Raw genomic sequence first — 18,464 nt, 5'->3', positions numbered from 1 at the left:
TCTCGTTAGTTAATTTTACAGACCAACCTCAAGAATTTGAAACTCTCTCTTCCTCTCCTGAACGGTCCAAATTTCTCAATTCGTTGGCTCTGGACTGCGAGATGCAAAGATGATCTGAATTCCAAGAAACCATCTCATTGAATCTCAACATCCGATTGGAATACTAGTTTTGTTGTTAATTATATTGAGGGAGGTTGGTGTTATCAGGACAAAATTATTCAGTTGTATCATTTGTTCCCTCAATTATTTTTCCCTTTTGTCAAATCTTTTACTTATCACTTACTAAAGTTATTAGTGAATCAGAAGAAAGTTTACAGATTGAAATTGAAATGGATGGTCGATTAAAAATTAAGCAAATGTAATGAAATCAAAAACTTCAAAAAGAAACAAAGAAACCTATTTCAATTTGAGTTTAGTTTTCACTTTGTATGTCATTCGCCACTTATATTTCTTATTTTACATTTCTCCCATCCCTCTTCATCCATCGTTCCTCGGTTGTCCTCATGTCTTTTCCGTTTATTCTCTACCAACAAATGAAAGCAAATTGTTAGCAATATTTGCATCATGCATCTTTATCTCTAGGAATTTTACAGAATGACCATAATAAGTATAGGAGTAAAACTTCGATAAAGCTGTCTGACTATACCGATTTTCAATTTTGATGGTAAAATCAAGTAATATCAAAACACATAAAGTATCATGTTTTCACAATAGATGACTCGTAAATGACGTGGTCTGATTTTTCTAACACAAGCTTTGGCCTTTTGGACCATAAACCGAAAGAGTATCGGGCTGACGTGGATTTTTTTTAGTGCATCATCCAGCTAGATGATCTGTACTGATGACCATGTACACCGTCCAAATAGGTAGAATAATTGTGTCAAATTAAAATTGCTCAAGAATTCAGATAGTATACCTAACTTTGTGTTTGGATATGAGAAAATTATCATAAAATTACAAGACAACAATCTCCATCAAAACCGACCAAATAAAAGCATAGGATTGCTTTCGTTCGCCGCCCCTATGTGGATAAGCAAAAGGAGATAGCAACTTGGGTGTACTTGTTCCAATTAGACTTGACAAACGGGTTGTGTTTGTTGTGTTCATGTCATTTTTATGTCATACTTGTTATTTTAATAGAAATATCATTTCAAACTTATCTTAATAGGTTTTAACAAGTGATCCAACAACGACTTGATTCATTATCGTAACGTATCGTTTCGTGTTGGGTTAACGGGTCATACAAGAAATTGTCGTGTTTAATATCTAGATTTGACAAACGATATATTGTTCGGTAACAACCCAACTCGTTAACAGAGTTGATCCAAAACCTGTTATTTTCATATTATTTCATGTCGGTTTAATGAGTTGTATAAGAAATTGCTAGGCATATATTCCACAAAATGAATATATATATATATATATATATATATATATATGTCAAGAAAAATAACGTTATTATTTTACACTTTGACCACTTCTTCCGGAAGAAACTTGCGGCCTTGCTTATGGTATGCAGCATGCTTATACGTCTTGCTTTAAAATGCTTTGAAAATGTTTAAATGAAATTAAAAAATTCATATTACAAAACAAAAACATTACTTGTTGGCTGAAATAGTTGGAAGTAAGAGATTTTACGTACAATATTGTATGTCATGCATTTCACATCCAACTGTAGTTTTTATTTCTCTACTCAAAGTGAAAACAATGAACTCGTCATTTCTGAAGATTAAAGAGTGTTTGATTATTATACATTGTTCTATATATGCTGCGAGCAATAGTCCATGCATTTATAACAATAATTCAAATCGAATTACACATTATGTCATGTAACAAAAGAGATATAATATTCTCGTATTGAATGTTACCAAAATCGCCATAAAAATGAAAACCCTAGGACTTAGGCATTGTTCAAATAAGGAGGTCAAACCGCGGTCAATGTCGCCATATTTAGGATGTACTGTCCAGTCCAACCAAACTCAAGAAGAATTAATGTCACGTCACAAGTCACCAAGCTAATGCTGCCCCATATCCGACGGCTACCATTCTCTCCACGGCTTTGAGTTGACGAGCAGCACCGTCCAAAGAAAAACAAAATGTTGTCGCCGGTAAAAGATGAGATCAAGCGCAGCAATGGGCCAACCGACACTGCCTTCTGCGATATCCGATTGGCCAAAGGTTATGTGGGCCCACTACGTAAGACGCACGTGATTTGAGTTGGGTGGCTGAGGTGGCTGGCCGCCCAGGGAGGGCCCTACACCTGGCATCGAAGAAAATCTCGCCTCTGATTTCTCCCGTATGCGAGTAAATCATGTGAATGTAGTTTGGCAGATTCATCCAACTGCAAATCAACATGCATAATTGTTTGCTAATTTTCTAAAAATATTGATAGTAACAAGGAATGTAAAACTGTGGCTTGTCATTAATTGTTTTATTTTATTTTATTTTTTTAAAAGCCAAGTTCTTTGCTAATTTCATAATGGAAGTAAAGAATTTCAACTAGACTAAATTTATAGTGTAGTTGTAAAGTGAATCAAAGTCCACACCGACACAGTGTTGAAAAAGCTATTATGATGTGTTGTAGATAAAGAGGAAATTGAACTCATTCCAATTCTCGTTTCCATGTATTCACTAAATTATAGGTATTTGAATTATTCTAATTTATAAACATTTACTAATATGTCTAGAACCGAAAAAACGTGTCTTAAAATATATAATCAAATACTTGTAAAATAAAGAAATATGCCAATAAAGAGGCCAAGCTGATCCGTACACATGCATTATTTTTCTTTTCTTGATTCATAACTCCCATTTGACTTAAGTAAATAGATGAATCACACTCGACAACCATTCGCCATTGAAAACGCTACTTACTCTGCCTTTTGAGTTTTGACTATTTAATTTTTCTTTAAAATTTGTAAAGCGGTCTGTTATGAGAAAAGAACTCCATGCAGTTGTACTAGTTGACATTATCTCAAATCAATTATAGAAATAACTATACATAATTAACTTGAGATGCTGTCAGCGCGGCACTCGGCCAACATGTGGTGTTCCCTTTTTGGACCTTACCAGATAATTCAACCAAAAGGCTGAACTGAAGTCTGAAGCCTGCTGATTTTGGCCCAGGCCCAGGTTAAGGTTGGTCAGAACCAGACAATAAATAGTACACCGTTGATTTAACCTTAACACGACGACGTTCCATATGCCGGTGATTGTGCACTGACAGGCCAGCACCAGTCCCCAGAAAGTAATAATTCTGAACAAGGGCAAACCGTAATCTCACAGTTCAACCCATAGCGGGAAAAAGAGCCGTTGGTAACCAAACCTCAAAACTTTGGGCGCCAAAATCCATTTCACTCGGTTTGGGGCTGCCCGCAAAATCCCGGGCAGCTCTCTCTTTCAATTCCCACACTGATTAGCCTTGTTTTAACTTTTGCCAATACATATACATGTATCTATATATATATACATCTTTATTCCTCAGCACAAAAGCTCTTTCTTTCTAATTTATTTTCTCTCTCTAAAAAACTTTTGTTTTCAATCAAACCGTCCAATTTCCCTCCTCTTTCTCTCTCTCCAGCCGCCTTAAAAGTCTTTAGCTTCCTCAAAGAAGAAGAAGCAAAGACCCTTTTCTCTCACTCTTTCTTCCAATCTTTCTCCCTCCGATTCTCTCAGCTTGTTCTCTTGGTTTGTTCCGATTCCCAGATCAAAACCCATCTTTTTTTTCCCTTGATTTGTTCTGATTCTCGCATCAAAATCCCACCTTTTTTGCTCTGTTCTTGCTCTGTTTTGGCTGGATTTCCGCGAGGAAAACAGCTTCAGAAACTGAGACATGGGTTTTTCGAAGAAGTCCCAGGTCGCGGACGGAGGCATGGAATCCGAAGGGAAGAAGTACGTAATCGCCGGAATCTCAGTCCGGACTTGCTTAAAGCCAGTGAACACGAAACCGGCGAGGGGGAAAGAGAGCGACGACGGAGAAGAAGAGGAGGCGTATTCGACAACCCCAACAACGAAAGAAACAAGAATACCGGAGATATTTTCGTGCCCGCCGGCGCCGAGAAAGAGCCGGCCTCCTTCCAGATGCAACTTCAATGGCGTGAAGGAGTTTTTTACTCCGCCGGATTTGGAAACGGTGTTCAAGCTCCATGTTGAGAAAGCAAACTGAGTTGAATATTTAGGCTGCCAAGAGCAAAGAATTAGAGCAGAGATTAGGAGTTTTTGCTGTGGTTTTACTTTTATTTATTTGTCTTAGTGAATAGTGGGCTGTTGGTCTGTCTCTCTAAATCCTGGCGCCGCTCAGCAGAGCAAAAGCGCCTGTGTTGTACAAAGATGAAATCTTTTATGTAATGGTTATTTTCCAGATTAGTTTTTAGGTCAAGTTTTTATTCCCAGAGAGAAGCTGAGTTCATAACTTCATATATTTTGACAAGTTTTAATTTATAATTTTTTTGTTCTAGTTCATAACTTCATATAATATAATGATTCGTTAATTCATTTGGTACATTAAACTATACTGACTAATTTTAGTTGAAAATTGCAATATTGGTAATAACGCTGACTCTGATTACAATGGATTATCATAAAACTCATTAACGTTGAATATTTGAAGAGAATTGTTATTAGCATTTTAAAATTTTCATTTGGTATTTTAAATTTTTTATAATTAAAAAAAAATACATTTATGAGGAGTGTTGTGACATCTCACATCGTCCAGAAGAGTAATTCGTATATGTATATTCTTATCTCTACCTAACACGAGGCTTTTTGGGAGCTCACTAGCTTCGGGTTTTGTTGGAACTCTGAAGTTAAGCGAGTAGCGCGTGATAGCACTCCCATGATGAGTGACCTATTGGGAAGTTCTAATGTGAGTTCTCAGAAACAAAACTGTGATGGTGTGCTGGGGGCCCAAAGCAGACAATATCGTGCTACGGTGGAGTCGGGCCCCGGAAGTAGTCCCTCACGGGTCAGGATGTGATAATTTGGTATCAGGGCCTAACCATGGTCGTGGTGTGCCGACGAGGACGTCGTGCCTCTAAGGGGGATGGATTGTGACATCCTACATCGCCCAGGGAAGTGATCCTTATATATATATATATATATTCTCATCTCTATCTAACACGAGACCTTTTGGAAGCTTACTAGCTTCGGGTTCCGTTAGAACTCCGAAGGTAATCGAGTAGCACGCGTGAGCACTTCCATGATAGGTAACCCACTGGGAAGTTCTCGTGTGAATTTCTAGAAACAAAATAGTGAGGGTGTGCTAGGGGTTCAAAGCGGACAATATCGTGCTACGGTGGAGTCGGGTCCGGGAAGTGGTCTCGCCCGAACCAAGATGTGACAAGTGTAGAATGAGATTTTTATAATGTTAATAACATTTTCCTATTTGAAAAATATAAAATGGCGAAAATTTCAAAAATGGATCACACAGAAATGCTAAATATTTGTAGTTAAATAACTCTGCAAGTGAAAATCATTAAATATGTTTTAGTTATTATTGTTTTCAAAATTTTAAGCTACTGTAGTTTTTGAGATTGCTAAACATGGTAGCTGGCAGCCTGCAACAACCAGAAGTGAGCTCTCTCACTGGTTTACATGGATGCTGAATTTAGTGAAGCTGAAATAAACGCCTGCCAGAGTGCCTCTCTCTCTCTCTACCCCCCAGAAACAAATGAATGATTGGGATTTGAGCAGAGATATTTTGAGCTAAACTGAGAGATGGCTGGGAAACTAGCTAAGCCTGTGCCTCCAATACCTTCCTCTTTTTAGTGCACAAACACACATGTACTGTATGCGTTGAGGGTCATAATTCCTACCATACACTTATATGTCTAGCTGGTTGAGTAGCTAAACTTGTGTACGACGTTTGTTCTTTATAAAAAAGATAGATTATTGATAATATGTTAATACGTTTTGTTATTAATATATTGTATGCTAAACATTGTTGATATATACGATAAGACAATAACAAAGAATGAGCGTATTGTTGAGAGAAAAACTGGCTGAAAACCCTAATGTTTGCCCAAAGCATGTAAAAGTAAATCTTTTTCATGGCTGAGATGCTACAGCTGCTGCACGGATGCTTTGATTTTCAACTTCAAGTATCTTTTTAATTCCATGCTCTGCTTTTAATCTGCCAATCAGATGTCCCCACCTCACCTGGAAACCCTATCTCCATGTAAGGCTTCTTTCACTGTTAAAGACAAAGCACAATACAATATAAGGTGATAGATTAGAATCCTATGTGGGGCTGGAAGGCCTAGTTTGGTAGAGCTTCAAGTTAAACGTTTTCGGCACTTGATGACAAAGACAAGTTGTCGATTTGGTGTACTCTTTTTGGATAAGGCTAGGGCATGTTTATCTTGCACCCAAACAACCCATTTTTTATGGATTAGGGAGGATATGCTTTTGCATGATCAGGGGATTTGTTTAAAATCGTGATTAAGCGAGATTAAACAAAGGGGTTCTAGGGATTAGAATCCTTTAGGTTTTTCTTTTGGCTTTTAAAGAAAGTGTACAACAAGTTTTAGTTAAAAACAAGGAATTGAGATCCTTTTGGGATATCTATGTTCGGAGTTTAAGGATTAGGAGATCAAAGCTATTGAAGAAGGAGAGATTCAAACTTTTGATTTGTGTGAGATATACCTGTGAAATAGACTAATAGGTGCCATAGTATTTAAAATAAGTGGTCTGAATCTCCTAATCTTGGACTTCGGACTTAGAAATCCAGAGAGGATCTCTATTCAAAATTAAGATCCTATTTTTGTTTTGATTGGGGACATTTTTCGGATTGGATAGACATCTTAGCGGTGTAGTTAGACTTGGATGTCACATGAAATTGATTGTTTATTAGGGTTTTTCTAATGAGAAGTCAGATGGTTAATTTTGACTTTCTGCTTTTCTTTTTTCTTTTTTCTTTTTTGGTTTGTATTGTTTATTGGATATTACAAAGATGCAATACTTTGATTCATTGTTTTAAAAGTCTCCGTCTAGCCTAGGCGGTGGCTAGTCACTGTCCCGATTAATGCCTAGGCATTTGAAAATTAAGAAATGACGCCTAGACCTGCTGAGGCGCCCACTTAGCTTGCCCAGACCTGCCTAAGTTGCGACTCACTTAGACATAAAATAAATAACTTTAATTTTACATTTTATTTTTTACAATAAATTATTAGGGACTTGTTGTATACTTAAATGAACACACATTATATGTTTGTTCCCTATGTTTTCATTATGTTCTAATACTTCATAATATATATATATATATATATATATATATATATCATTCTACTTTGTAGTTTGTGATGAAATTATATATATTTTAAGTATAAACAGACACTTATATGCATGAAATATAATAAATTTATTTAAATCCACCTAGTCTGCTAGGCTCCAACATGTCGTCCGACTAGTGTCTAGCGTCTTTTAGAATCTTGCTTTGATTGCATGCAATTCTCAAGAATATTTCTATATGGATTTTGGAGCAGTTAGAATTTGTAACACCAATATTGAAACCACCATTTTGTATGGAAGTGGACTCGCTCTCTTTCATTTTATCTTTGAAAATTCAACGTTAAACCTTGATTGTTTACAAATTTGAGCGTAATTAAGTTGACTTAAATAGCATGCTCTCACAAATCTGCATTCAAATCCCTCTTTAATAATTTATATAAAATTAGAATATCGCTTTGTCCCAAAAAAAAAAAATCTTCGGTCCCCCCTCTCCCTTCCTCGCTCATCAATTGAAAGCGAAAGGCACGGGATGTACTCCCGTCACATGCGAGTTTTTCTCCGCTTCTTCAAATTCACAACCTGCTTGTAAATTGTAATCGACAGTCCCTTTCCTTTCGTTTGGTATTTTTCCCCAGCATAGCACCAAGGCAAACAATCGTTTTCAAATGGGGCAATTTGCAGATCTCTGAGATAAAACTGTTCACGAAATTGGAATATAGACCTGATGAGTTGAACTTGTGCTTGTCCTCATGGAGCAGCACTAGCCATGTCCTTATCCGGCTGGCTAGCTAAAATCCTCGACTTCTTGTCTGCGAGGATCGAAGTATAAATCGTCTCCTCGGAAGAAGACAACATGAAAGTTGCTTCTCAGTCTCCACAGAATTTTAGTTCAACTAATTAAAGTGATTGACCCTTTTTAATTGTCACAAATATCTTAATTAGGGTTTGAAACATCATTCAAATTCCACTTTCAAGTCTTGCTAGCCAGACTATACTATTTATTTCTTCTCGTTATGGTCAAATTAGTGATGGTTTGTCTCCTGATCAACGATATAATTACTTTCTTGTTGTTGATTTAAGAGAGTTTCTTAGTCCCTATAACATCGTTTGGTGGTATTATTAGTTCAATTACTGATAGAAATTTGCTATTGGTATTAAAAAAAATCTCATTTCGCACTTCTCACAAGTGTATTTTTCTTTTTAAATAAAGAAGTTTGGGGTGCAAAATGAGAATTTTGACATGCTGATAACAATTCTCTTACTGTTATACTAGTATTTGTATTTCAAGACTTCGTTTAGTAACATGATCGAACTTGAATGGGATAAGACACTATTTTTAAGGTACGGGAAAGAAGAAAAAAAAATAAACATTGTGATTAACTTAACGGTAGGAGAAGGGTTACTCAAGTAAAAAAAAGTATCCATTCCAATCAAACTTGAATGGGATAAGACACTATTTTTAAGGTACGGGAAAGAAGAAAAAAAAAAAACATTGTGATTAACTTAACGGTAGGAGAAGGATTACTCAAGTAAAAAAAAGTATCCATTCCAATCCTCTCAAAAAAAATGAGAGAATTAGAAGAAAGAAGTTTTCTACACATCCAATCCTTTTTAATCTCATAGAAACGAAGAATCGTTCTCATTTACCTTCATTGTGCCTTGAAGAACTAAAGTTATTCCTTCCTATCCGATCCGTTATACCAAACGAGCTCCACAATAGTTTATGAGCGGTAGAGAATAATTGTTCCATGAACCATGCTTCCAAGGTAGTCAAAAGTTGGTTTGAGCTCCTTTAAATTTGATTAGTAAAGAGCACATGTGTTAATCAAATTCTTTAATTATTGTACAAGCATGTATGCATTACTGAAACACAAGATCACATAGATCTTCGAAAGACTAAACAAATACATTACCCATGTGGGCTTCAACCAAAATACCAAAATATAATGCATGGTAGTTAGTGAAACATAGCACTAAGCATCATAAATTATAATTAATCATAATTAATTATTCAGTCTACTATATGTATATATAGTAATGGTTTTTTTCTGTCGAGCGTCAAATTTTCATTGAATCTAAGACGAATATCAATGTTTTCTCAGCAATAATACTAAGCAGAATTTTCGAAAAAAGTAAACCCTATTTGTGATTGCCCCATTCTGTTTACCAACGAAGCCATCGAGTGAGTTACCCTGTTGCAAGCTCGAGGCACATAGGAAAACTCAACGGACTCCGCTTCTGTCGCTAGCTTTCGAATGTCATAAATAATGCTATCAATCATGATATCTGAATTGTTTCTCTCTTAAGCATAGTAATCTGAATAGTTTTCTCTCTTAAGCATAGTAATCAAATTACTTGAATCGGATTTTATGATCGCCTTTTTATAATTTCTGTCGTGAAGGAGGGCAACCAGGTTAGGGGGTAGGAGATAGGGTTAGGGTTGGGCAAAAAGAACGAAGGAATCCAATGAATGGAAAGAAAGGTGGTAAACACGTACACATGGTCCTTCCAAGGAATCCTAAGACCATCTCAAGATTCTAATCCTAATGTTTTGAATAGTAACTTTTTTTTAGCACATACGATTTTATCTACATTACAAGATAAAGGAAGCGGAATAAGCTTCAAAATGATTTACCCTTAATATTAGAGTTTGAATTCGTCTGAATTAAATCTAAGATCTCTTACTTTCAAGTGAAGATGAATAACATGAGACAATAGTACTAAGTAGTTAGAATAGTAACGTTAAACCAACTTTTCTCAAATTTGCAAAGGGTCTACCCACCCATTTTACATTTCACACCCCTCTTAATTTTCGATCATCGGGTTAAATGAATTAAAGAAAATTCATGACGAAAATTACAAAGGTATGCGTGAGATAGCACTACCTTTACAAATTACATAATTACTAAATATTCAATTTTTTTTCCTGCAAATTTTTAATTAATTTTATCGAATTTCGTTCCGTTTGGCCCGTTGGCCCTCACAAGCTTGACTTGTTTTCACGCGGTTTCAGCCGGCTCTTGCCCACCCCAATGTCCCCAGCAGAGAAGAGAGACCCAACCCGCCATGCTGCCTGCCCGAACTGCCCGAAAATTTTGGCGGGAATTGCCCCTTTGAAAACCACCAATTTTTTTATTCATTTATTTTCGCGCCAAAAGTTTTGATGCCCCGCTAAACGTGAGAGCCGTGTGACGGCTAGATGCTTTTTCCTATGTTTCTCGAAGCTGTCACAGCACCGCTGATTTTGTGTTGGGTCCCACTGATACCAATTCCCGACCGTTGAAAGATTTGGTCTAAAAATGGGCCCCCGTGTGCACTGGTCCAAAGGGCCTCATTTAGCTGAAAATGGCCCAAGATCATGTCCAGTCATGGTCCACAATGAATTTGACTAAAAGATCCATCCCATATTTGGGCCAAGGGCAGCCTCAATTGGCAAGCTAGCCCAGGGCCGAATATTTCAACGGGTTCACTGGTATGTCTGTGCGTCAGTAAGTTAGCGGTTTATGTAACTGGATCAACGGAGATAAGATACAAATAATGAGTACATTAAGTACAGTGGATTAATATGACTGACTTTCCTAAAAAGTAATAAAACCTTCTTATCAATATGGAAAACATGCACTAAAAAATATCACCTACTCCTCTACCAAGTGGTCGAATTCAGTTTGAATTATCTTTTTAGCGATAGTTGACTTGCTTGCTTACAAAATAAATGTACCGTATTTACAAAAAAAAAAAAATATTACGAAACAAAAAGTCTCGCATCCATAACGTGTAAAAAGTTGCTCATTTTTTAACCGAATCGAATCTAATTTAATTGACGTTCTTTCATATAAGCACTATTGAAGATAGAGAAATCAAACTCAAGACCTCAAACGGAAAGGGCGAAGTGCTTAGCCCATTGAGCTGCCACAAATCCGTTGATTTACAATTTTTTTTTTTGTGACCAAACCCTCCATTTTCTCATTAATGACAAAATTCTGGTTGGTTGGCTTTATAAAAGTATCCGTAACAGTTTAAGCGGTATGTCCCCACAACACACACCTACCGCGACAATGCGCGTGCTGGTTGTCACTGCGAGGACTCCAGATAAAATCAAGGTATTCAAAACCCTAAATCCCCAATTGTCCAACTTCCTCAAATCCTGATCTCCTGCGATCCAATTCGTACAGGAAAGAGGTAACTACACGATTCTGGGTCTTGCATCCTTTTGTTTCAGATAAACTTACATCTATAATATGTGTGTATGTATAGGTCGCCGTGATGTGAAATTTGCGGTAACTAAGCTTTTATGCCGCTCAATTGTCACTAAAAGATAGTATCTTTGACTGATTTCTGTTTCCCTTTGAAATGAATTCAACGAATTTTGAAGCTTTTAATAGCCGAAATAGGATTCGTTTTGGCATATGATTGCTGTTGTATATAATGTATCTGATTTCCTTTAAATTTTGAATATTTGTAGGTAGATCATGAAGCGGAAACAAGCATTCCCGGGAACGGGAAGGGGAAGGCCACGAAAAAATCCGGCTCCGGGTGTGGTCAGTGAAAGAGTGGTCAGTGAGAGAGTGGTCAGTGAAAGATTGGTCAATGAGAGAGTGGTCAATGAGAATGAGAAAGCGTTCTTGAGTTTTGTTAACCAGAATGTTGAAGAAGAAAGAAATGATTTTGGGTGGAATCAATCTGATGACGAAGACCGTGATGATGAGGATTGTAACCCTGAATTGGAGAATGATTCGGTTAGTGATCCTTCTTCGATGGAGAGTGACTGGTCAGATGGTGATCAAAATGTAAGCACCGTGGTGCAGAACTTGCTTAGCAGGTATGGTGAAGGTGATCTCCAGATGGGAAACTCATCCAACCAGAATGATCACGCACAAAATATGCCATTGACCGTCTTAGGTTCTTGGAGTAGAGTCCAGAATGAGCAAGTAATGCCGTTGCAGGATCCTCCCTGTAACAAGAAAGAATTGAGTGCTGCCCTGGCGGTATGATAGATATTTTGTAACAGGTTTCCATATCGTTTTGGTTTACAATTTCGGGCTCTGCTTGTATAGTCTTTTCTATATTCTTATGCTTAGTGTGATTAAACTTACTAGTTACTGCTGTTCTCGAACGATTTTACATTTTAGGTCATTAAGAAGGTTATGAAAATGGATGCAGCTGTACCTTTCAACACTCCCGTGGATCCAGTTGCTATGAGATTACCTGTGAGTGTGACTTTCTATATGCATAGTCTTAATCTTTTTCTTAAGTAATAACATGACTTGGTGATCATTTTGATGTACCACAATCTGGTGTCTGTCTTCTTTTTGTGTGTAAAAGTGAAATAATCCCTTATCTCTATTGGGGTATTAAGAGCTTCTAAGAGGGGATTGGGGCTTTTAGCATCAAGTATGTCAAGGTACCATGTCAAACATGTAAAAAACTTGCCTGGGGTAACAAACTTGACTACCATTAAATTTAGTGGAAAATTGACCCGAGTCTTTTGTTTTGTCTGCACCGAACTATGACTTAGCTATCTAGGTAATAGGTATCAAAATGAGTTCTTACTTCTTGGTAATCACTATATAATGCTGAATGCCGTTATGCATGTCATATGTGTTCTGAAATGTGCTGTTGCCTTTCGATCATGATTATTTCTCTGCCTTACTGTTTTATCTTCTCTTTTGTTTCTTTTTGTCCTTTCTGGAACCAGGATTACTTTGATGTTGTAGATACACCAATGGATTTTGGAACTATATGCAGCCATCTTCAAAATGGTACCAAGTATATGAACGCGGAGGATGTATTCAAGGATGTCCAATACATTTGGAAGAACTGTTGCAACTATTACAATGAGGGTAACTTTGTTTTGAACCTTATGAAACGCGTGGAGGAGAAATTCATGAAATATTGGACAGCTGCTGGTTTGTGCAGTAAAGAACCCGGGGCAAGTAACCGTAAGGGTTTCCCATTACTTTTATGAATTTATAACATTACCAGTGTGGGCTACCATCATTTTTGTTAAATTTTTGATTAGATTCTTTTTAGTTTTACTAAGCTCTAATGTGGGGAAAAGGAAGACGCGAGGACCTACCCGTAACCTTAGACTAGCTCAACTTCCTATCGGGGAAAGATTTGAAGTCAGCTGGAAGAACCGGAGACCCGTAGGTCAAACCACCACTTTCTTCAAATCAGAGTGTACAGCCCTGGTTAGGCAAACCCGGGAGATACCCCTACAGGTTAAGTCATGGAAGGAAATCCCATCTGATATTAAACAGAAGGCATTTGAACATATGTTGGTTAGTACAACAAAAATCATAGAATTGGTTCAAACTGTAACAATTGATTTTCCCTTGAATCCCATTTTGCCATGTTTATTGTGTAATATATCTTCATGTATGTTTTTCAGAAGCGTTTCAAAGTCGAAGATCACATGAAATGGGTTTTGGATCAGATTCATAGATCCTACAACAGTTATCGGCATCACCTGAAGACGACGTGGTTTGAAACATGTGAGACGACTGAGGAAGCACGTGAAAAAGTACCACCCAATGTTACAGAGGAGGATTGGCAGTATCTTGTAAACTTGTGGACCTCACCTGAATGGCAGGTACTACCAAATGTTAGATATCATGATATCAAAGAAGATAACAAGGGGAAAAAAAATCAAGAACTACGTTGTATTCCCTATTTTCCTTTCAGTTATCTACTCTGTTTGTAGTTAGATTGTTATACATTAATGGTCCTTTCCTTGAATGCAGAAAATCAGTAAGCAATACAAGGAGAATCGTTCCAAGAATACCATAATTCACACGTGTGGGTCCAAGAGCTTCTCGCAAGTCCTCGAGGAAGAGGTATGACCTGTTTCACTTACTGCATCTTGTGTTTAGTAATATTTTACTGGCATTCTCATCTCTCTTCTTGTTTATTGGTTGCAATGGCAGAAAAAGAAGACTGGAAATGAGCCTGGCCGTACACTTTTCTGGGAACGCACCCATGTTCGGCCTGATGGACAGGCTCCAAATCCAGCTACACAGGAGGCATTGGTATATATTGAACCTGTAATTAAACTAAAGCTGCAAGCATGCCTAATTATTAGTTATTTTAATACGTGTGTTGAGTTCCATTTTGTGAACGCAGTCAAAGCTCAAGAAATTGTATGCTCAAATGGCTGCGGAGAACTCACAGATGACAGAAGACGAGATTTTTGTAAAGGTTTTTGGACCTGAGCGTCCCTCGAGATTACGTGGTTACGGTGGTGTAACCCCAAAAGAGTTATGGGGAACACCGTCATCGTCATCGTCATATACTGTTAGTGAACTCAAAAGGCAACTTGAAGAAGCAAAGCAGCGACAAGAAGAGTATGAACAAAAGAGTGCAGCTGAGATACAGGGCTTGAAAGAGCAATTTGGTCGTCTTGAGGGTTTGCTGTCAGATCAAATGAATAGGTTTGAAGGTTTACTAGTACAGTTGACGAGTCATATGCAGCCCCCTTCCCCGATCGAGAGGCCTACTGGAAATCTACTCACCCGAAATGGTATGCATCTTTGAACACTGACTCTCTATTTTCTAACGAGTTACTTATCATATATGTTTTCGCGGAAATATGGATATATTGAAGCACAATTCATTTGCATTGGGAGTTTTATTTTTTCTTGTTTGTTAAAAGACTGATAGGGAAGAATAGGAGTCGGGCACCACGAACGTATCAACTGTTTCCTAATTCCTAATTGAGAAACAGTCCAAAGAAGGATGCGTTTATGTCTGTTTTTTTGTTCAATGACCTGAAATGGCTTTAAAACTCCGGTTATAAGCATTTAGGTACCTGAAATTCGACATCTCAAGAGGCAAACTTTGCAACGGTCTCTTAACGGATACATTGGTTGTAACGGGATCCTTTTTTCATATTTTGTTTCCATTTAGCTGTTGTTTACACTGCATAAACTCGAGTTTATATCTGAGATTTTGCTCTTGGCGGAAGGCCCTGTGGTCCAGTTCGTGCATGATATAGTTTGGCACTCAATTCATACGGGGTTGGAGGTTGTAACTATGATTGTTTTCGTTCTCTATTCTCAGGCCATCCACGGAGTTTCCGATCCAGAAGATGAAATCTCATCACTTATCAGCTATGCCTGTGTCTTGTTGGGTTAAATAAGGCTGTTAGCGGAAAATCAACCTAGATACGCCGGCAATGGCGAAGGGGTTGGCGAGCAGTCGCCGACAGCCACCATGGAGAGCGATGAACCAATGACTCTTTGAATAGACTTAGATTTCACTAAAAATCTTGATTGAATGAGTTCTCTGATCAATATCGAGCAGAGAACAACCATGTTTGCTTCCCAAGTAGGTCGTATATTTCAAGAAAAAAACTTGTGTAGGAACATCTGGACCATGTATGCCGTCGGACTGCTCTCCTTGCAAAACTTAAATCATTTGTTGTTAATTTGTTGAGTTTTCGAATCCTACCAACCAACCAACCAGGAGAATGGCTTTTAATCCAGAAATCCAATCAAATGGGAACGATTTTGCATCTTTAAACGCATCCATATAGAATCAACCAACCAACCTAACTAACAAACAGCCGGAAACTAGGGGAGACGGAACCACCTAAGAACCCGAAAACAGAGTCTTACACAATCAGGGTTTAGGAACTGAAACAGATGCTCAGTTATGCATTTTGAAACGTTCAAAGAATTCCCGATGAACCATTTACAAGCACAAGCATGAGACTACCAGAGCCGGATCAAAATTCAGCTCGAAAAGATAAACTTCGCGGCATGTTTCATCCGCTCTTCACTAATCATTCGAGGCCAAACAGCAGCACATGGGTTCTTAAGATAAAATCTTATACAACCGGAGCAACATACTACTTTTCTTAACTGCAGAACCAAATCATATCTTTTGTTTCAACTGGTTTGCTTCCAACAAAACCGGATAATTAGATGTAACTGATGCAATAGTCTTATGATTTATAAATAATCAACATTCATACACATACAAGTATCATATTCAGAGAGGAGCATGAGCTGCTCTTCTGGAGTTCATCTCCAGACAACAAACATACATACAATTTAAAACAGAACAAGTATAGTGAATCGATAAATACCTGTTTCGCTTCCTTCGAAACATGTTATTAACATAAACATACATTTGTAGCTTTGCCGAATCAAGCATCAGCCGCAACGAACTCACATGAGGCCCAAGTCTTTGCGACATCCGTTACCTTGCTTTGCTCCACCTGCACCTGTCTCAGCCGAGGGCAGCTCAGCACCAAAAACTCAATCGCGTCAGCTTGAATCTCAGGACAGTGCATGATATCAACACTCTCCAAATGCTTACAGCTCTTAAAAATCGAAACCATGGCTGCATAAGTAAGCCTTCTGCACCCTCTCAATCTCAAATCAACCAAATTATTACACGAAACTAACATCGATACAAACTCTTTATCCACCAACATTTCGTTATAAGACAAATCCAGCTTCCTCAATTGCCTCAAATTCTGTCCTAATGTGGCCAACAACCCCGGTTCTCTTTCAACCACGTCACAATTCACCAGTGCCAATTCTTCGAGGCCAGAACTCGCAGCGATAGCAAGAGCCTTGATGCCTTCACCACTCACAAGACAGCAACTTTGAAGCTTAATACTTGAAATGCTTCTGAAATTCTTCGCCACAGCCAACAGATGATCGTTATTAAGGTCGAGAGGCAATCGAAAATCGAGTTTTCGCAGGTTACAACGCCTTCGGCTGAAGAATCTAAGCAGACCATCTCTGCTGCCACCATCATAAACCAAAAGCGAAGTCAGAGAATCACAATTCTCCGCCACTTTCAGTAGAACGCCGTCGATTATCGCCCTACAAGTCCGGAGCTCCAGCTCCTGAACACCCTGCAAACACATGGCAAATGACGAAAATGACCCTCCATCCCCAATCCCTTCACAGCTCTTCAACTGCAGTTTCTTCAGCTTTCTGCAGCTCCTCCACAGCCACCCAAAACCCCTATCGTCATCTCCGATTCCAGATAAACAGAGACTCTCCAAACCCAATTCTGCAGCCGAATCCTCCTCTGCAGAAAACCCATGTTCCCAATTGGGGTCAACGCCGTCCCCAGAGCAAACCCTGATCGACAGTTCCTTCAAAGACCGAAACTTGAGGACCCACATGAGGAACAGAGGCCTGGACAGATTGATGCAGAGAGAGGTGAGGTGGGTACATGATGAGGAGAGAGAAGTGAGGGAGGAAAGAGAGACAGGGCCGGCTAAGAACCTGAGGCTGTGAAGCTTTGGGCAGAAGGAGGAGACTAGGAGGAGGAGGTGGTCGGAAAAAGCGGTGGTTTTTCCGACAGTGGGAGGGTCGGGGGGTAAGAGGAGAGAGAGGGTAGAGAGGAAAGGGTAGTGAGAGAGGATGGAGGAGAGAGAAGGGAGGGTGGAAGGATGAGGGGTGAGACGGAGAGAGAGGGAGGTGGTGGAGGTGCGGTAGAGGTGGAGCCACCGCTTGGAGACCAAAGAAACGGTGAAGGAGGTTGATGGTGGCAGCCTTTGGAAGACTTCTTGAACTAGTTCATCACATAGCTCCTTGTCCATCTTTCTCTCAATTTTTCGTAACCTTCATCATCTAAATATATTCTTCTATAAAACTACTTTCGAGTCACCACCTAGCCAAATGGAGATGAGAATCTTCGGATGTGAGCCCCTTACGAGCATACCGCCGTCGTAACATTAGTGTCTATAAAATCACAAATCGGTAACTATATATTATTGGCACGTAACGTCAGAATTGCAGATGCAAGTGTAAAGACTTTTTGGCAGCATCAACTATTTGGTTATTTGCTTTGCTGGTGCTTTGTTTTCATTTGGTTTTGCTTACTAGATTCTGTGGGGAGTTTGCTTTAATTGCAGTTCAAAGTTTCAAGTGCGTTCACACACCAACGAGAGATTTTTCGATGTGACCGTCACACGAGATGATACATCACATGTTTTTATATAAATTATGAAATATATATGTTAAGAGGTTAATAACTTAAAAATTAAAATTTCTCACTACTTACATAAAACCACGTGATGTACCATCAGTATTTTCATCACAACTAAAAATTTCTTCATACCAACGTTCTCAAGGGGTTACGTGACTCACACACGCGACAAGGCATGTGAAGTGAGGGGCAGTGGGACCCAGAAAAGTAACTAATGATAGACTCTACCATCATCCAACGGCAGCCGTAAGTTTGTGATTATCGTGTACCCCGTCCCAAGCAAA

General features: G+C 38.5%; 3 protein-coding genes across 3 annotated transcripts; 2 read left to right on the top strand and 1 right to left on the bottom strand.

Moving 5' to 3' along the window:
* Window positions 1-3,494: 3,494 nt before the first annotated feature.
* Window positions 3,495-4,456, top strand: LOC137740797 (cyclin-dependent protein kinase inhibitor SMR6-like). Its single transcript, XM_068480597.1, has one exon. It carries the CDS (start codon window positions 3,833-3,835, stop codon window positions 4,163-4,165), a length of 333 nt encoding a protein of 110 aa, XP_068336698.1. The 5' UTR covers window positions 3,495-3,832; the 3' UTR covers window positions 4,166-4,456.
* A 6,671-nt stretch (window positions 4,457-11,127) lies between these two features.
* LOC137740082 (uncharacterized) lies at window positions 11,128-15,666 on the top strand. Its single transcript, XM_068479882.1, has 10 exons — window positions 11,128-11,406; window positions 11,690-12,212; window positions 12,357-12,434; window positions 12,923-13,166; window positions 13,258-13,508; window positions 13,619-13,819; window positions 13,971-14,063; window positions 14,154-14,255; window positions 14,350-14,746; window positions 15,286-15,666. The coding sequence occupies exons 2-10, from the start codon at window positions 11,697-11,699 to the stop codon at window positions 15,315-15,317; spliced, it is 1,914 nt and encodes a 637-aa protein (XP_068335983.1). The 5' UTR covers window positions 11,128-11,406; window positions 11,690-11,696; the 3' UTR covers window positions 15,318-15,666.
* A 481-nt stretch (window positions 15,667-16,147) lies between these two features.
* Window positions 16,148-18,038, bottom strand: LOC137739906 (F-box/LRR-repeat protein 4-like). The gene has a single exon (XM_068479653.1). It carries the CDS (start codon window positions 17,789-17,791, stop codon window positions 16,376-16,378), a length of 1,416 nt encoding a protein of 471 aa, XP_068335754.1. The 5' UTR covers window positions 17,792-18,038; the 3' UTR covers window positions 16,148-16,375.
* Between the last annotated feature and the right edge of the window lie 426 nt (window positions 18,039-18,464).

The sequence above is a fragment of the Pyrus communis genome, chromosome 7 (genome assembly GCF_963583255.1).
Source record: "Pyrus communis chromosome 7, drPyrComm1.1, whole genome shotgun sequence".
Classification (NCBI taxonomy): Eukaryota; Viridiplantae; Streptophyta; class Magnoliopsida; order Rosales; family Rosaceae; genus Pyrus; species Pyrus communis.
The sequence above is the reverse complement of the archived record's forward strand: the minus strand, read 5'-3'. Positions and strand labels throughout refer to the sequence as shown.

Coding starts and splice junctions, on each gene's coding strand:
- LOC137740797 (XM_068480597.1), top strand. CDS start 3,833: ATGGGTTTTTCGAAGAAGTCCCAGGTCGCGGACGGAGGCATGGAATCC.
- LOC137740082 (XM_068479882.1), top strand. CDS start 11,697: ATGAAGCGGAAACAAGCATTCCCGGGAACGGGAAGGGGAAGGCCACGA. Junction 12,213..12,356: donor AATTGAGTGCTGCCCTGGCG/GTATGATAGATA, acceptor TTTACATTTTAG/GTCATTAAGAAGGTTATGAA. Junction 14,064..14,153: donor CGCAAGTCCTCGAGGAAGAG/GTATGACCTGTT, acceptor TTGCAATGGCAG/AAAAAGAAGACTGGAAATGA.
- LOC137739906 (XM_068479653.1), bottom strand. CDS start 17,791: ATGGACAAGGAGCTATGTGATGAACTAGTTCAAGAAGTCTTCCAAAGG.